Source organism: Trichomycterus rosablanca, chromosome 24 (assembly GCF_030014385.1).
Source record: "Trichomycterus rosablanca isolate fTriRos1 chromosome 24, fTriRos1.hap1, whole genome shotgun sequence".
Taxonomy (NCBI): Eukaryota; Metazoa; Chordata; class Actinopteri; order Siluriformes; family Trichomycteridae; genus Trichomycterus; species Trichomycterus rosablanca.
In genome coordinates, this window is record NC_086011.1 from 12,960,484 (window position 1) to 12,980,933 (window position 20,450).

Genomic DNA, 20,450 nt, shown 5'->3' on the forward strand with positions numbered 1-20,450 from the left:
TATGTCTGTGGACATTTGTGCACATTCAGTCTAAAGAGCATTTATATGGTTGGTCAAGAATGCCTCAGCTGATATTCCGGTTCATTCCAAAGCTGTTCAGTGGGGCTGAGGTCAGGGCTCTGTACAGGCCACTGGAGTTTCTTTAAATCAAGCTTCATGTCTTGGGCAGAGAAGCACAGTAATGCTGGAACAGGAAAGGACCTCTCCGAAACTGTTGCTGCAAAGTTAAAAGCATATACACTGATCAGCCAATTACAGTCAGTAATTGTAGAACTACAAAGTGCTTCTATATGGTAAGTGGAGCTGATAAAATGGACAGTGAGTGTAGAAACAAAGAGGTGGTTTTAATGTTATGGCTGATCAGTGTATTTTCCTTTATATGATTGATTTATTACCTGTTAGCAACTGTTGTGGCTGAAACACAAAAGTTGAATAATCAGAAGGGGTGTCCAAATACTTTTGTCCATGTAGTGTAATATATATGATTAATGCATTTAATTAATTTAAACACTAGCTACAAGTAGATGAAAATGTAAAGGGTAAAAATTTTATTAAAAGCCATTTTTTAACTTTTTAAACATTGGAGACATTCTGCCATCTCAGGGGCGTCGTCAAGGGGGATTCGGGAAGCTGTAATGGCCACCCTTATACAAAGTGGTAATAAAACAGACAATTAATGAATAAATGCTGGAACATTTTTTTTTTTTTTAATATATTTTTTTCCCACTTCTTTCCCCAATTTTTATCCCCATTCTAGTCATATCCAATTACCCTGATTATGTACTCTATACTGGTTCAACCCCTTGCCGCTGACTGAGGATGCCACTCAACCGAATTGCGCCCCCTCCGGCACGCAATCGGTACAGACTTGCATTTTACACCCGCACGAGCCGAGTTCATACACCGAGAGACACTGCGCACGGAGGGTCACACCCCCCTCAATGTTATTCCTCAGCCCTGTGCAGGCGCCGTCAGCCAACCAGCAGGGGCCGCAGTTGTACCAGTTAAGAGGACCTATGCTCCGACTCTACCCGCTAAGCCCATGAACAACAGCCAAACGTTGTTCATACTGCCGCCCAACCCAGTCGGAAAGGTAGAGCTGAGTTTCGATACGATGTATCTAGAAACCCAACTCTGGTGCACTAGCGTACTTTACCGCTGCAGAACTTTATTTTTAATTGTTTTTATTTTAACTGTTTAACTTTTTTCCTAATTTAATCTTTTTTTTATTAATCCTTAATGTAATGCATTTTATTTTTTTTCTCTTTGTAATAAATATGAATTTAATAATTTTGTTAAAGCAGATTTAATTAAAGCATTTTTTGTAATGCCAGGGATGGCTATAATATGTGGAGAGATGCCAAGAAGCCTTGTGCCATCCTGGCTGAGCTCTGCCGGAAGAACGGAATCCCTTCCCCTGAGTACAGAGAGTGGGAGGTCAAGGTTCTCACCAAAATCTTCAAAATTGCAACTGAGGCTTTTCCTGAAGGTCTGTATGTAGTTTGCAGCTTAGTGTTCAAACTGAGTCATATTGTATTACTGAAATATGATCAATTAAAATGAATACTTAGCGTTTTTTTGATTGCCTACCTACCACATCTGTAGCATACTTGCAATTTCTATTACCAACGCTAAGGAACACACTTATAAATATACACTGATCAGCCATAACATTAAAACCACCTCCTTGTTTCTACACTCTGTCCATTTTATCAGCTCCACTTACCATATAGGAGCACTTTGTGGTTCTACAATTACTGACTGTAGTCCATCTATTCTCTACATACTTTTTTAGCCTGCTTTCATCCTGTTCTTCAATGGTCAGGACCCCCTCAGGACCACCACAGAGCAGGTATTATTTAGGTGGTGGATCATTCTCAGCATTGCAGTGACACTGACATGGTGGTGGTGTGTTAGTGTGTGTTGTGCTGGTATGAGTGGATCAGACACAGCAGCACTGCTGGAGTTATTAAATACCGTGTCCACTCACTGTCCACTCTATTAGACAGTCCTACCTAGTTGGTCCACCTTGTAGATGTAAAGTCAGAGACGATCACTCATCTATTGCTGCTGTTTGAGTTGGTCATCTTCTAGACCTTCATCAGTGGTCTAGGGGACGCTGCCCACAGGGCGCTGTTGGCTGGATGTTTTTGGTTGGTGGACTATTCTCAGTCCAGCAGGGACAGTGAGGTGTTTAAAAACTCCATCACTCCACCGTCTTATCCACTCATACCAACACAACACACACAAACACACCACCACCATGTCAGTGTCACTGCAGTGCTGAGAATGATCCACAACCAAAATAATACCTGCTTTGTAGTGGTCCTGTGGGGGTCCTGACCATTAAAAAACAGCATGAAAGGGGGCTAACAAAACATGCAGATAAATAGATGGACTACAGTCAGTAATTGTAGAACTACAAAGTGCTTCTATATGGTAAGTGGAGCTGAAAAAATGGACAGTGTGTGTAGAAACAGGGAGGTGGTTTTAATGTTATGGCTGATCAGTGTAAAACGATAATAATAAAAAGTAATTACATATCAAATGAATGAATAGAAACATTTACAGGCATGTCATATTATTTTATTGTAGCATTTTTCTCTTTTTCCTTCTAATCTAGTTGCATTTTCATGTATAGCATTTAGCACAAGCTTTTATCCAGAGTGACTTACAATTATTACTAAATACAATTTAGTTGTAAGCTAGTAGTTGTATCCAATTCCCCATTGTAGTTTCCTTGCTGCAGACCCATCACCCTGATCGAGGAAAGATGCACAATATCACACACCCCCTTCAAAACGTGTGCAGTGGATCAAGGACAGGGTCATATAGTGAGCAGTAACGCAAATGGTCAGTTACACACCACTATCTTTAATGCAGGCATCTCAAACAGCCAGCATATGCCACAACTGCATCCGCAGTGGGGAACCCATTCAACCATAACAGATAACCATAACAATCGTGCCTGGTTGGTTGATAGCACAGTTGAGATCTCAGCAGTGGTTTGCTAGTGCATTAGACAACTATGCCACCCCAGCACTAATGTTGACATACACTTTTAAAGAACATACAGACTAGTGCTAGTTTGACTGCGCACATTAAAATTTATAATAAACAGTGGTATCTTGCCAAGATCAGGATAACCCAAAATATAACATTATACTAAGAGAAAACTTGGATAATTACATATAATCACCAAATAACAGACCTGCTATGCCAATGTTATTGCTGGAAAATTGGTACATTGTCTAGTCAACCAAGCTCAACATGTGTGCAACCACACATTTCAGAATTTTTCTGATCATCTTGCCAAATTTCCTCTCAGTCAAACATACGCTTATTGGTCAAATTAATTTAAATAACTGATGTTATTATTTAGTTCTTTATTTAACCATCAAATGTATAAAACAGTTGTAGCTCTTTTCCTGTTCCAGCATGGACCTGTCCCTGTGCACAAAGGTGCATAAAGACATGGATTGATGAGCTGGTGTGAAGGCGTTCCAATGGCTTGCACAGAGCCCTGATTTTATCCCCAGGGGGTATCTTTGGGATACATTGATTGATAGTCAGGCCTTCTCGCCCAATATCAGTGCCAGATTTCACAAATGCTCGTTTTACTCTGTTGGGACAAAATTCCACAGACACATTTGGAAATCTTGTGAAAAACCTTTACAGAACAGTGGAGACGGTAATAGCCACAAATGGTGGGGGACTCAGTATTAATGCCCATGGTTTGAGAATGGAATATCCAATAGGCATATTTAATCAGGGCTATTTAAAAAGATCTAAGTAAATTAAACAAGAAGTCTTTGCTTTATGTCGGAATGGTTTCGTTTCGCTTGTCACCCTAAAGAAAGGTTTACACTATCGGCCGACCAGGCACTCACACAGACACGTGATTGGCTGTGTATTTGTAAGGGGTGGGACAACAGGGTTTCCTTATAATTGCTGCAGTTGCGACCCCTGCTGACTGATCGATGGTGGCTGCACAGTGAGATGAAGGATAATGGAGATGTGTGAGTGTGTGACTTTCCATGTTTGAAACAGATCCCCCATATGAATGCACCTTGTGCAGGTGAAAAGATGTGGTCAGTACTGCACATGTGTTGGAGTGGGTCTGCATTAGTAGAAGTGAATTACGATCAAGTAGTTGAATTTGACTAGTTCGGGAGAACACGGGGTGTAGATAAATAGAAAATACAAAAAAGAAAGGGTCACTGCAAAATAGTGTAATATTATTTTTACCGATTACTTAATTTATTTCACATTGTCCACATATCACACCATTCCTTTGTCCTTTTGGCCTTGTATAAGTTATGGCTTAACAAATAAAAAAGTAAATTATAGCCTATGACTTATACAGTCACCAGATCTCAACTGTGTTAAATAGTAGATTGTGGACCAAAGTTTTGAAGTGTGTTCTGTTCACCATTTTGAAAGTACCAGTTAAGGAAATATATTTTGAGGAATGATCTTCCATTTACAATGAAGCTGGTCCAGTGGCTCATGGTGGCCCAAAATATTAATAAGACAGTTGGTTGCCTAGAAAGCAAATTTCTCAATAAAACTGTATGTCCTTAATCTATAAATTGACATTTGCCCCTGTGGATGCCAAGTATCCAATAGATCATTTTCACCGAAGGCCACATATGTATTATGGTGGCCCTCGAAGGGTCGATTGTAACATATGCTGTTGTGATTGCAGTCTGTCTTTTAAGTCTTGGACAATTTGTTGTTTTTCTTGGAGGCTAAATTCTGTGTTTGGTGTCAAAATGGCAAATTTATACGGTATATTTATAATGTACTGTATATCTACATTTATATTGTACTCCTTTACCACAGACACGGCCTCATAACACAAGAGACGTACCGCTTGAAGCACAAACTTGTATTCACTTTCCCATCTTTCATTAAATTACCTCCTTCTGCTTCAATTATCTCTTCTGCATCAGTTAAAAGCTGTAGAAACACTGCCATCTAGTGCTGTGATGCATCTCCCACATGCGGACATGCATTGTGGGAGATGCAGTTTATGTACAATTTTACAGTGTATTTTAAGGCAATCACATGTCTTAAGGCTCTCGCGGGCCACGTAAAATGACGTGGCGGGCTGGATTTGGCCCACAGGCCTTGAGTACATTACACTACAGCATTACAGTACATTATATTTTTGTTTATAGAGTCATACTCTAATTTTGGTCCCCCTATGCTACATATGTGGTGGATCAAGATCAAATCCTAAAATTATTTCAATGTATTCCTTTAATGTAATACACAAACTACCATACTAGTTATTAAACATGTGCCTGTGCACAATTTACCTTCCTCTCCTCAGAGCTACTGAAGAAGAACATGAAGACCGAGGATGACTTTGCAGAGATGGATGAGCACAAGGCTCTGAGTGTACTGCAGCGCTGGGAGGAAATGAGGGAGTTTTGTGTTGGAGCGTGTCCCCTGGTGCCTGAGCATGTGGAGGTCCGGTCACTGCTCAACTCAGATAAACCAGGCCTGCCCCAGGTTAGACACTATTGTTCAGTTTTACACTTTGCAACCTAAAAGACAAGCTAGTCACATACTTGGGGCAATTCAGAAACCATGGTTACATAGGTTTGGTTTAGATCCCTGTAGCCTTTGTTGGCTCTATCACAGGTCTGTTGTACAGATGAGCTGAATGCAGCTCGTTCATGTTTTAAACACCTTCTATTAATTTATATGCTAAAAGAAAACAATACTTTTGTTGGTGTACTAATTTAACATACCATTACTTTTAAACTGGTAGTGTATGATTAATTTAGTCTGTACTAAATTATCCAAATATTCAGGACAAATGGGTTTTGATTAATTTTTTTTATTAATTGTAAATAGTTTTGTTATGCATACTTTGCAAATATATTTGATTTAAGCCAATGTTTTTCTTTTTCTTTTTTTGCATTCAGTGCATTTTTGCAAGGTTTGAAAATTATGCATCTGGCCATGCCCTAAATGAAGTGAGATTTCTCAGAATCCTCTGAATCTTTTCATGGTATTATGTACAGTAGATGGTGAAAGACCGAATTTGTTTGCAGTCTTGATTTTCTTTTTTAATTAATAATTCTCTTACAGTTTGGCAGTAAGTAATGAGCCATGACCCCTCTTCTCTTTTTATACCTGGTCAATATAAATCCACATCTGCTTTTTGTGGAATGTTTCAAAACAGTGTAACTTGAATATATTGAATATATTCTGTAGACTTTTCACTTTTATTTTGACCATATAACAACTTTTGAGTGTGTTGAAATCAATCAAGAGTAATGACACCATAGGGCCTGCCAGGTTTGGCAAAATGTACATATTAAGTGGGCAGTTAGGAGCAGATATTGTGAATTAAATGCATCTTTGACATCCTCCAAACATAAATGCATGCATTGATCGTATTGCCAAAAAGGCTAAATAGCCCTGATCTAGCTGTTGTTTTAGGTTTTTTAGTGTAATGCTTAAACAGTCTTACTCTTAATCTTTTCACAGTATTATGTACAGTAGATGGGGAAAGACCTATTTTATATGCAGTCTTGCATTGAGAAATGTGATTTTCTCTTTTAATTAATAATTCTCTTACAGTTTGGCAGTAAATGATGAACCACACTGACTGGCAATTGAATATATTCTGTAGACTTTTCACTTTTATTTTGACCATATAACAACTTTTGAGTGTGTTGACTCAATCAGGAAAGAGTATTTACACCATTGGGCCCGCAAAGTTTGGTAAAATGTACATATTTCCAATGCAATACTATACATATTAAAACCAAAACCATGACTGCCGCTTTGAATCCTTCACTGTATTAAGTGGCAGTTAGGAACAGATGTAAATACCTGTATTGATCGTACTGCCAAAAAGGTTAAATAGCCCTGATCTAGTTGTTGTTTTAGATTTTGTAGTGTAATGCTTAAATGGTCTTTCTTTTTGATGTTGTAGGGCTATGTTCACACGTGGATTGACATGTTTCCTGTGGACGTACCTGCTCCTCCCCCTGTTAATATCAAACCCAGACTCCCCATCAGGTACTGCTCCATCTTGATAGACCTATATAATCATTTCATTCTGAACAATTGTGCAGCAAGAATTTGAGACAAAAGTGCTACAGTTGTAAAGCAAACAGTTTTACCTAACACTGTTGGGTCATTCCTGGGATTGGGTGCCTTTTGGACCTTAAAACTTTTTGAAAATTAACAAAATTTTTAATTAGTTTTTCGTGTTTTATGATAAAAAGGACGTTATACTTTTGCAAACTAATATAGTTCAAGCTAAATTACACATGCACCTCATTTACACTGTGACGTCCACCCTGTTACGTATTCGGTTGTAACAGGGTGGACATTCGAACATAAAATTAGCCATTAGCTAGCATAAAAGTGAATTCGGACAAAGAATTCTCTGCTTTTTAGTGTGATAATTTTTTAAATGATCAAATCGTATTGTTTTTTCTCATATATCCCATAACAGGGTGGACATGTTATGGTTGACCATATAAGACTTTTAGGATAAAATGTAAAAAAAACAACATTAAAATGAGGAGTTAAATAAGCCACTCATCTTTCACAGTTGTTTTCCCTCCAAAAAGATAATGTGAGCTCCAGGAAATGATGTCAGTATGCAATACAGCTCTTTATTTTAAGAGACAGTAGTAAGAGATAACAGGGTGGACAGCAACTTGAGGGATGTGTGATGTGAAAAACCTTATAATCAGCAATAAAATGAAACTCGTAAAGAAAAAAAATCCAAGGTTTAGAGGGATTTAAGCAAAGCTTTTAAACAGTATTAAAAGACAGAGATATTTTCATGATTAAACCTCATATATCCATCACTAGTTTAGTATTTAAAAGTGTTAATTATTACAGTAAGATGTTTAGAAATTGTATTGTTTAAAATGTAAAATAAATGCAATGATCACTACTGGGGACACAAAAGGCACCAAATTGTAGGAATGACCCTGTTCAATATTTATTTGGTTTTGCAATTAAAAAAAAAACTTTTATGTAATTAATTATTTAGCTTCTACATCTCTGGCTGGAAGTTTTTGTTTTTTAAATTTATTTCTTTTATTTTATTTCTTTTTTTATTTTATATCAATCAATGAGACTTCATTCAGGTAGCTTAAGTGTTAGCCTTGATGGTAAAATAATGCTTAGTTGCTAACTTGGCACTGTATGTATTAAATTTAATGTAAAGGACTAAATTGATGTACTGTGGACTTTGTTTTTAATCTTTTAAACATATAAGACAACCAACTATAACAGTATAGAAGGAGATCTGTTGTATATACAGTGTATCACAAAAGTGAGTACACCCCTCACATATACATTTACACCCCTCACGCAAATATTTCATTATATCTTTTCATGGGACAACACTATAGACATGAAACTTGGATATAACTTGGAGTAGTCAGTGTACAGCTTGTATAGCAGTGTAGATTTACTGTCTTCTGAAAATAACTCAACACACAGCCATTGCCATTGTCTAAATAGCTGGCAACATAAGTGAGTACACCCCACAGTGAACATGTCCAAATTGTGCCCAAATTTGTCGTTGTCCCTCCCTGGTGTCATGTGTCAAGGTCCCAGGTGTAAATGGGGAGCAGGGCTGTTAAATTTGGTGTTTTGGGTACAATTCTCTCATACTGGCCACTGGATATTCAACATGGCACCTCATGGCAAAGAACTCTCTGAGGATGTGAGAAATAGAATTGTTGCTCCCCACAAAGATGGCCTGGGCTATAAGAAGATTGCTAACACCCTGAAACTGAGCTACAGCATGGTGGCCAAGGTCATACAGCGGTTTTCCAGGACAGGTTCCACTCGGAACAGGCTTCGCCAGGGTCGACCAAAGAAGTTGAGTCCACGTGTTCGGCGTCATATCCAGAGGTTGGCTTTAAAAAATAGACACATGAGTGCTGCCAGCATTGCTGCAGAGGTTGAAGACGTGGGAGGTCAGCCTGTCAGTGCTCAGACCATACACCGCACACTGCATCAACTCGGTCTGCATGGTCGTCATCCCAGAAGGAAGCTGACGCACAAGAAAGCCCGCAAACAGTTTGCTGAAGACAAGCAGTCCAAGAACATGGATTACTGGAATGCCCTGTGGTCTGACGAGACCAAGATAAACTTGTTTGGCTCAGATGGTGTCCAGCATGTGTGGCGGCGCCCTGGTGAGAAGTACCAAGACAACTGTATCTTGCCTACAGTCAAGCATGGTGGTGGTAGCATCATGGTCTTGGGCTGCATGAGTGTTGCTGGCACTGGGGAGCTGAAGTTCAATGAGGGAAACATGAATTCCAACATGTACTGTGACATTCTGAAACAGAGCATGATCCCCTCCCTTCGAAAACTGTTTTCCAACAGGATAACGACCCCAAACACAACCTCCAAGATGACAACTGCCTTGCTGAGGAAGCTGAAGGTAAAGGTGATGGACTAAACCCAATTGAGCACCTGTGGCGCATCCTCAAGCGGAAGGTGGAGGAGTTCAAGGTGTCTAACATCCACCAGCTCCGTGATGTCATCATGGAGGAGTGGAAGAGGATTCCAGTAGCAACCTGTGCAGCTCTGGTGAATTCCATGCCCAGGAGGGTTAAGGCAGTGCTGGATAATAATGGTGGTCACACAAAATATTGACACTTTGGGCACAATTTGGACATGTTCACTGTGGGGTGTACTCACTTATGTTGCCAGCCATTTAGACATTAATGGCTGTGTGTTGAGTTATTTTCAGAAGACAGTAAATCTACACTGCTATACAAGTTGTACACTGACTACTCTAAGTTATATCCAAGTTTTATTTCTATAGTGTTGTCCCATGAAAAGATATAATGAAATATTTGCAGAAATGTGAGGGGTGTACTCACTTTTGTGATACACTGTATGTTAATTTCAAAGCTCTGATGGCTCTGACCAATAAGCACAGTATATAGTTCACAAGACTTCAGGTCGTATTATTAAAACATCAGTAATGGAAGCAGTTTGTATCATGAATTTGATAGAGCAATGGCCGAGAATACAAATAAATCTCCCTCTTTCTTTTTTGCCCTTTTGCTACCTTTTTTTCCTCAAGCTATGAGCTACGGGTGATCATATGGAACACAGATGATGTTGTACTAGATGATGTCAACCCCTTTACAGGAGCGCTGTCCAGTGACATTTATGTCAAAGGGTACGTCACTATACACATACGAAAATCCCCATCATTAATCAGACATAATAATTTACCACTAAAGCTTCATATTTTACAGTTTCATCTTCTAATGGCTCCAGATGTTAGTTCTTGTCAGGACATGCTTTGTACAGGCCTACACAATCACTGTAATGACTCCTCATCACGACTGACTGTTTTTTTATTAAACTTGTGTCCACAGCTGGGTTAAAGGACTGGAGAATGAGAAGCAGGAGACAGATGTGCATTTTAATTCACTGACAGGAGAAGGCAATTTCAACTGGCGCTTTGTCTTCCATTTTGACTACCTGCCCACAGAGAAAGAAATCATATATAAAAAGAAGGACTCCATCTTTTCTATAGATGAGTCAGAGTTTAGGCAGCCTGCAGTGCTGGTACTCCAAGTCTGGGACTATGATCGGATTGGGTCCAATGATTTCTTGGGTGAGTTGTCTGGTTTTTTTCCAAGATTCTAAAAATGCAGTGTTCCTCACATTTACTTTGACTTTTATTTGATTGCAGACAGGATGAACCCAAGATATTTCATGTTTTGTCTGCTCAACTTCATTTAATTTGTTAATATATTTCCATTCTTCTATTTCAGGCCTGCAACACATTACAAAAAAGTGTGGACGGGGACAATTCAGGGCTAGAATGATATGATTCTGCTAAATAATGATGTGATTCCAGACAGGTGATGTCAACAGGTGATTGTAATCATGGTTTGGTCCAAAGCAGCATCCAGGAAAGGCTGAGTGCTTGATGAGCAAAGATGATCAGAGGATCTCCAGTTTGTCCACAAATGTGTGAGAAAATGATTGAAATGTTTAAAAACAATGAACCTCAAAGAAAGATTGGAAGGGATTTGCATATTTGTCCATCTACTGTGCATTATATCATTAAAAAATTCAAGGAAATGGGAGAAATTTCAGTGTGTAAAGGCCAAATGCACAAGCTTAAGCTGAACGCCTTTGATCTTTGATCCCTCAGACGGAACTGCATCAAGAACCGCCACTCAACAATAGCTGATATAACCACATGGGTGAGAGATTACTTCGGCAAACCTTTATCAAGCACTACAATACAGAGTTACAGTGTATCACGAAAGTGAGTACACCCCTCACATTTCTGCAAATATTTCATTATATCTTTTCATGGGACAACACTATAGACATGAAACTTGGATATAACTAAGAGTAGTCAGTGTACAACTTGTATAGCAGTGTAGATTTACTGTCTTCTGAAAATAACTCAACACACAGCCATTAATGTCTAAATAGCTGGCAACATAAGTGAGTACACCCCACAGTGAACATGTCCAAATTGTGCCTAAAGTGTCAATATTTTGTGTGACCACCATTATTATCACTGCCTTAACCCTCCTGGGCATGGAATTCACCAGAGCTGCACAGGTTGCTACTGGAATCCTCTTCCACTCCTCCGTGATGACATCACGGAGCTGGTGGATGTTAGACACCTTAAACTCCTCCACCTTCCACTTGAGGATGCGCCACAGGTGCTCAATTGGGTTTAGTCCATCACCTTTACCTTCAGCTTCCTCAGCAAGGCAGTTGTCATCTTGGAGGTTGTGTTTGGGGTCGTTATCCTGTTGGAAAACTGCCATGAGGCCCAGTTTTCGAAGGGAGGGGATCATGCTCTGTTTCAGAATGTCACAGTACATGTTGGAATTCATGTTTCCCTCAATGAACCGCAGCTCCCCAGTGCCAGCAACACTCATGCAGCCCAAGACCATGATGCTACCACCACCATGCTTGACTGTAGGCAAGATACAGTTGTCTTGGTACTTCTCACCAGGGCGCCGCCACACATGCTGGACACCATCTGAGCCAAACAAGTTTATCTTGGTCTCGTCAGACCACAGGGCATTCCAGTAATCCATGTTCTTGGACTGCTTGTCTTCAGCAAACTGTTTGCTGGCTTTCTTGTGCGTCAGCTTCCTTCTGAAATGACGACCATGCAGACCGAGTTGATGCAGTGTGCGGCGTATGGTCTGAGCACTGACAGGCTGACCTCCCACGTCTTCAACCTCTGCAGCAATGCTGGCAGCACTCATGTGTCTATTTTTTAAAGCCAACCTCTGGATATGACGCCGAACACGTGGACTCAACTTCTTTGGTCGACCCTGGCGAAGCCTGTTCCGAGTGGAACCTGTCCTGGAAAACCGCTGTATGACCTTGGCCACCATGCTGTAGCTCAGTTTCAGGGTGTTAGCAATCTTCTTATAGCCCAGGCCATCTTTGTGGAGAGCAACAATTCTATTTCTCACATCCTCAGAGAGTTCTTTGCCATGAGGTGCCATGTTGAATATCCAGTGGCCAGTATGAGAGAATTGTACCCAAAACACCAAATTTAACAGCCCTGCTCCCCATTTACACCTGGGACCTTGACACATGACACCAGGGAGGGACAACGACACATTTGGGCACAATTTGGACATGTTCACTGTGGGGTGTACTCACTTATGTTGCCAGCTATTTAGACATTAATGGCTGTGTGTTGAGTTATTTTCAGAAGACAGTAAATCTACACTGCTATACAAGCTGTACACTGACTACTCTAAGTTATATCCAAGTTTCATGTCTATAGTGTTGTCCCATGAAAAGATATAATGAAATATTTGCAGAAATGTGAGGGGTGTACTCACTTTCGTGATACACTGTACATGCACAAATACCACTTAAAACTTTACTGTGCAAAAAAGAAGCCATGTCCAGAAGCGGCGTCGACTTCTCTGGGCTCGGAAACATCTAGGATGGACCATCACAAAGTGTAAATGTGTATTGTGGTCAGATGAATCAGCATTCCAGGTCTTTTTTTGGAAAAAATGGACGCTGTGTGCTGCGGACCAAAGACGAAAAGGACCATCCAGACTGCTATCAGCAACAAGTCCAAAAGCCAGGGTCTGTCATGGTATGGGGCTGTCTTAGTGCCCCTGGCAAAGGTAATTTACGCTTCTGTGATGGCAGCATTAATGCAGAAAAGTACATTGAGATCTTGGAGCAACATGTGCTGCCTTCAAGACGTTGTTTTTATTACGGACGTCCATGCATTTTTCAACAAGACAATGCAAAACCACATGCTGCACACATTACAAAGGCATGGCTGAGGAAGAAGAGGGTACGAGTACTGGACTAGCCTGTCTGCAGTCCTGATCTGTCCCCAATAGAGAATGTGTGGAGAACAACGACCCCGTACTGCTGCACATCTTAAGACGTGTTTGCAGGAAGAATGGGACAAAATAAAAGCTGAAACACTAAATCACTTGGTATCATCAGTGCCAAAACGTCTTTTAAGTGTGGTGAAAAAGAATAGCAACATTACAAAGTGGTAAATGCTTTACTGTCCCAACTTTGTTTTGGAATGTGTTGCAGGCTTGAAATGCAGGAATGGATGTTTATTAATAAATGAAATTAAGTTAAGCAGACAAAACATGAAATATCTCAGGTTCATCATAAAAGTCAATTATTTAATTATTATTTGCATTAATATGAAATTCTTTATTATTTATTTTTTCAAAAGGTTCCATTGAACTTCGACTAAGCGACATGGTTCGTGCAGCTAAATCCTCTGAGCAGTGCAGCGTGCAGATGGCCAAAGACAAGGCCACGCCTCGGTTCTCCATCTTCCGCAGCAAGAGGATGAAAGGCTGGTGGCCACTCATTAAACAAAAGAGTCAGGAGGACATCGAGAGGGAGGCCAGAGAGGCTGAACAAGAAAAGAAAAACAAGAAGAAGAAGAAAAAGAAGAAAAGCAAGCGCAGTCAAATGAAGCCAGAGGACCTGGAGTTTGTGGACAGCAGTGGAAATATCTTTCTCTTAATGGTATTACTTGCTAAAAGAGATTATACTGTTGTGTGCTGTTTTGGTATGATTCGTTTTTCTAGTATAATCTTATATACCAAAGCATTTTATATATATATGCATTTTCTTCCCTTTTTCTCCCTTTTTAGCATGTCCAATTGCCCGATTGCATCATGCTTCCTCTCCACCAATGCTGATCCCCGCTCTGATTGAGGAGAACGAAGCTAACTCATGCCCCCTCCGACACGTGGGCAGCATGCCGTATGCATCTTATCACCCACACTTCAACGAGTGCAGTATAGCCCAGCGTTGTGTACGGAGAGACACACCCTAAGAGCACTCTTTTCTCATCTCTGTGCAGGCACCATCAATCAGCCAGCAGAGGTCGTAATTGCACCAGTCATGGGAGAGAGACCCCATTCGGCTTAGTCCAGCCCATCTGAACAACAGGCCAATCGTTGCTCATGTGGCCACTCAGCCTTAGCCGGCAGAGCTGAGATTCGATACAATGTATTCAAGATCCCAGCTCTGGTTCCAGCATGTGTTTTTACCACTGCGCCACCTGAGCAGCCATATACCAGAGCTGACATTTCAAACTCGTCAATACGAGCTCTTACATGAACAACGATTGGCTGTTGTTTAAGAGCAGGGTGCCAGAGGGGACCTCATTACCGATGCAATTACGACCTCTGCTGGCTGATTGATGGCACCTGCACAGAGACGAGGGATAATATGGACAGGGTGTGTCCACGTGCAGGTGAAAAGATGCTGTCGACTAGTGCACACGTGTCAGAGGGGGCATGTGTCAGTCTCGGCTTTCCTCAACCAGGTTGGAGTTCAACATCAGTAGAGACGAAGCATAATGCAATATCCATTGTGATTAGATATGACTGGATTGGGAGGAAAATTGGGGGGGATGCAAAAAAAAACCCAAAACAATACAGACTACTAAGTAAACATTATTTTTTTGTTCTGTTGAGTATCAGTTCAAATGGGTTTGTTTTTCACTTTTGTTTTGAAGGGCAAAGTGGAAGCTGAGTTCCAATTGGTTACTGCTGAAGAGGCGGAGAAGAACCCTGTGGGCAAAGCACGCAAGGAACCAGAGCCATTAGAAAAGCCAAAGTAAGTGAACAGAACATACAGACTAGAGGTTTTATGTAGTGTCATATACTGCTGGGGATTTTTTTTTTTTTTTTTTTTTTTTTTTTTTTTAACATTCTTTTTATTAAGGTTTTGCAGTACATATGACAAAGACAGGAAAAAAATTAAACAACCACAATGTAGCGTTTACATATTATTACAAAATTATTATAAGTTGCCACATCACAAAAACCTATCCCCCCTCCCTGATTCCCAGTTGGACCTACTTCAACAGCCCCCCTCTGTTCACAAAAAGTGGACTTAAAAGAGAGTGGAAATAATAGATAAAAGAAACAGATAAATAAATTAAAATAAAATTAATTAAAATTAATAATAAAAAAAATAAAATAATAATAATAAAAATAAATAAATAAATAATAATTAAAATAGGTAATTATAGTACTAAAATCGAATAATAATACTAGTAATAATATATATGTATTCATAATAGTAGTATAAGCACACATGTGTATAAATATATATACAATAAATCACAGCATGACATTCAATTGTTAGTACATGAGCTAGCCACAACCCTATAACAGTAAAAACAATTCAAGGAGTGTCTGGAATGTCAAGGGAAGTAACATCAGAGAAAAACTCCAGGAATGTTCCCCAAGCATAAGAGAAACCCTCTGTATTGCCCTTCATTGTGGGAATTGTTTTTTTAATTAGAACAAATTTTCACAAACCCTCCAAAATGTTGTGGAAAGCCGTCGCAGAAAAGAGGCTGTTATAGATGCAAATGGGGGGCATATTCATATTAATGGCGGTTGTTTGTAAATGGCCTGTTAAACAAGGTCATGATCAGTTATTTACGTTTATGGGATGACATTAACACTAGGTGGAACGGTCCAGGTCCTTTGTTTGTAGAGTTTGCATGTTTTCCTTGTGTCTCACAGTTCAAAACAAACAGTCAGGTTAACTAGAGATACTAGTTAGTATCTGGGTGCTCAGGTGGCATGGCTGGATTTTCCACTAAACACCCCGGTTTGAGTCTCGGCTCTGCTACTGGTCAGCTGGGCACAATCGACAGTGCCTGCAGCAGACAAAAATTGGCCACCGTGTCTGCTGGGTGGGAAAATGACCGGACGTCAAGTGTGTGGGGTCTTCAAACTAGTGGTAGGCGGATCGATCCAAATATAGATAGTATCAATACCAACGTTGGTATTGGAATCGGATCGATCCTATCGTGATGGGATCAATACTTTAGTTTCAATTATTTCTCCACTACGTGCAGTACATTCCTCACGTTTTATCAAAAAGTAGACGTGTGTGTGTGTGTGTGTGTGTGTGCTCAACACCACTCTTGTACATCTAACATGCACACTTTGCTCCTCCCTGCTCTGCTGTGTTTTATTGTCGTGCCGTCACGTGACTAAGCGACGCTGAGAGAAAATACATACAGCAGTAAGTGAAAGGCAAAGAGAAAAAATTGTGGATATTGTCCGTCAGTGAATTAAATACATTTAATTAAATTAAAAAAAAGTTTTCAAGTTTTAAAACATTTGTTCTTCAGTTATAATGTTGTACTGTACTTTGTTTTAAGCCAGAGAAGTGCAGTGAAAGGAATAAATTTAGTTTTATTTTATTATTGTTTAGAAACAAAAACTTTCAACTTTTTTCACTAAAAAAAGAATTGACGTTCTTTAATATTTTTGTGTACTTTATTTTTAAAAAATCCAGAAAGTGCAATAAGAGGGGGAATTATGTTTTATTATTATATAACTGTTTTTGAAGAAAACCCCAGACTTCATTAAAGTTTATTACATTAATAAAATTACTTTTTATTCGCCTAAAAACTGTAGTGGGTTTTCACATGCACATAATGAACTAATTAACACAAAATCATTTAGTCATCAAAGCATATTGATGATACGTTCACCTCATAAATCATGACACACTGCTCTTCCCTACATGAAAATAAATAAGCTGCTTAATAAGGAAAAAGTATCGGTATCAGTATCGGCGATACTGGCCCTGTATTTACTTGGTATCGGATCGATACCAAATTTTGCAGTATCGCACACCACTACTTCAAACGCTATGCAAGGACCCTGGTTAGCAGACCGAGACGCCTGTGCAAAAAGTGGATGAGCCTCATGTGCTAATCCACTGTAGCACGGGCGCAAAAGAAGGTTTGAAGGACTGCACATGTGTCGGAGGGAGCGTGAGCAGACAAATGTACCCTCCTCAAATGCAATCGGGAATCCTCAGTAGTGGAGGACAAAATGACTAAGCTAAATCAGAAGAAAATGCATAAATAAATAGAAAAAAAACTCTCCCTAGATATGTGTGTGCGTGTTTGCCTTTGATGGACTGACGACCTATCTGAGGAGTGTCTTGCCTTTCGAACAGTGAATTGGACCCACCGCAACCCTGAATAGGATAAAGCGGTCGTAAAACAGGCAATGAATAAAGATATGAAAAAATGTAACTGTCCAAGAGGCAATTAAGTCTAGACATACTGACTGAATACTAATATGAATAATGCATGTATAATTTCACTCTGACTATAGCTGCTATAAAGCTCATAGCTCATGAACAGTGTTTGTTCACTGCAAGTGCCAAACAAGAATGATATGGCCTTTTCCAATTGGATCTAAACTGATCATATGCTCCTTGTTCAACCAACAAAGATGGGTCAAACACCCAACAGGCATTTTTAAACATAATGCCAAGTTCACACTACACGACTTTCGGGATCTGTCAGATTGCTGTACAGTTCACACTACACAGCTGGATCTCTTGCAATCGGGAGTCTTTTAAGTCATTGTGTATTTCACACTACACGACTGATCGGCGGGGGTCACACACTACACAGACGAGTCTGTCTGGTCTCCCAAACTACGCTTTGTCATGAAAACACACACGAGAAGTCACCAGGGGTTTAATGATACCACGTCCAAAAATTCACACCAGCAGAAGCGAGCATCGAAGTTGTTTGTGTGCTGATGTGCAGCATAAAAGCAAGTTGGAAAAATAAATGAATCTGAGTGTATTGGGCAACGCGACCAGCAGGGATCGTCTGTTTTGTAGTGAGCTGGAGGTTAATAAATAGTTCTTGCAATGCAGCGTTGATATTATGGTTTGCCGTGGATGATAAGCCACAAATACTGTAAAGCTTGTGTGTGTGCCGATGTTTTCTGATAGAAACTATATTATGCCCCTGTCTCATGTTTTTATACTCCTCCCCCGGGTTTCCCCTCACCCCGTATCCTGCATTATCACTGGCTGTAGTTCGACACAGCGCTCGCTGGCACTCACAACCTGCTCGCAAAGCCTGTCATACGACACGATTTGAAATCGCTGACTGATCCAGATATTTAACATGCTAGATATCTTTCTTCAGTCGACGAGCCGCTCAGATCTAGACGATGAACAGTTCACACATAGTGATCGAGAGCCAAGTTTCGATCCCAGAGCGAACGCCTAGTTGCCTCAGAGCTGCCACATCTAACGGCGACCAGTCAGTAAGCGAAAAACAGGGCAAAAATCATGTAGTGTAAACTAGGCATAAGTGTGGCTTAAGTAAACAGTGCTGGTTTGGTAGTTGTAAAAAACACATCTGATCCATTCACTTGTCATTAGGTTGGTTCATAATCTCAGCAAACTTCCAACTTTGAGTTGCTTAATTCACAAGACATTGGCTATAACTAATCTTACTTTGTTTTTTTTTACAGTCGTCCCAAGACGTCCTTCAACTGGTTTGTGAACCCATTGAAGACGTTTGTATACTTCATCTGGAAGAAATACAAAAAATATATAATTGCTTTGGTTATTCTAGCAATCCTGACGCTGTTTCTTGCCCTTATCTTGTACACCTTACCAACACACATCAGTCAGCTTATTGTTAATGGCTAATTAGGAAACATGCATCTAGCCTTGTTTCTTATAAAGAAGAACAAACTGCCTAAATAGTAATTACATGCTGCTCAAATGACTTAATTATTTTTTGTTATAGACTGAAGCACTGTATTTAGATTCTGAGTCTCATTGGGTTGTTGATTTTTATGCTGTTCCTATCATTGCATATCTGTTATACATTGTATTATATTAAAGGTTTTTTTCTGATTAGAATATGTTTGTATTTGTAATAAAATCAGAGCTTAATTCAGCCCATACATACATTTATTAAAGTTTTATTAAGTCTCAAAAAGGAGTCGTTGCAGAAATGTTAAGAATGACATAAATGTCTCTTACAAGTGTAGGTAAACATTTGTCCTTAAGTGAAAACTGTTGAATGAAATCAGGAATTAAGTTTTACAATTTTAAATTTAAATTAGTTTTAATATACAGCCAAGCTGGAAAGTCTGCACACCCCTTTCACCTTCCCCACATTTTATTACATTACAGACTCATTCTATAATAGATGAAGTTCATTTTTGTCACAAAATTCTACACAAAATAGCCACAATGACAAAGTGAAAGCAGATTTTTGGACATTTGTGCTAATTTATTAAAAATCTAAATGTAAAATATCATATGTACACAAGTGTGCACACCCTTTGATATGACACCCAAAAGTGAGCTGAGGTGCATTTTGTTTTCACTGATACTGCTTGAGATGTTTCTACAATTTAACTGGAGTCCACCTGTGGTAAATTTAATTGATTGGACATGATCGGGGATTGCCAACACCTGCCTATATAAGGTCTCACAGTTGACAGTGCATATCAGGGCAAACTCCAAGCCATGGGGTCAAAGGAATTATCTGCAGACCTCAGAAACAGGATTGTGTCGAGGCATAGATCTGGAGAAGGGTACAGAAAAATTGCTGCAGCTTTACAGGTCCCAAAGAGCACAGTGGCCACCATCATTAGTAAATGGAAGATGTTTGGAACCACCAAAAATCTTCCTAGACCTGGCCGCCTGGCCAAACTGAGCGATCAGGGAAGACGGGCCTTGGCCAGGGAGGTGAGCAGGAACCCGGGGGTCACTCTGACCGAGCTCCAGCGTTTCTTTGTGGAGATGGGAGAACCTATTAGAAGATCAACCATCCAGGCAGCACTCCACAAATCATGCCTTTGTGGCAGAGTGGCCAGACGGGACATGACAGCTCACTTGGAGTTTGCCAAAAGGCACCTAGAGGACTCACAAGATTCTCTGGTCTGATGAAACCAAAATTGAACTTTTTAGCCTGAATACCAAGTGTCACGTCTGAAGGAAACCAGGCACCGCTCATCACCTGGCTAATGCCATCCCTACAGTGAAGCATGGCGGTGGCAGCATCATGATGTGGGGATGTTTTTCAGCAGTGGGACCGGGGTGACTAGTCCTGATAGAGAGAAAGATGA

The 20,450-nt window shown here is 40.0% G+C and overlaps 1 protein-coding gene across 1 annotated transcript in view; it reads left to right on the forward strand.

Moving 5' to 3' along the window:
• Window positions 1-19,170, forward strand: part of fer1l4 (fer-1 like family member 4) — an 84,216-nt gene extending 65,046 nt beyond the window's left edge. The window contains 8 exon segments of the mRNA XM_062986245.1: window positions 1,335-1,489; window positions 5,339-5,520; window positions 6,959-7,044; window positions 10,094-10,192; window positions 10,395-10,636; window positions 13,733-14,034; window positions 15,035-15,135; window positions 18,837-19,170. Of these exon segments, the coding sequence (XP_062842315.1) occupies window positions 1,335-1,489; window positions 5,339-5,520; window positions 6,959-7,044; window positions 10,094-10,192; window positions 10,395-10,636; window positions 13,733-14,034; window positions 15,035-15,135; window positions 18,837-19,017 (1,348 nt within the window). The 3' untranslated portion in view covers window positions 19,018-19,170.
• The last annotated feature ends 1,280 nt before the right edge of the window (window positions 19,171-20,450 follow it).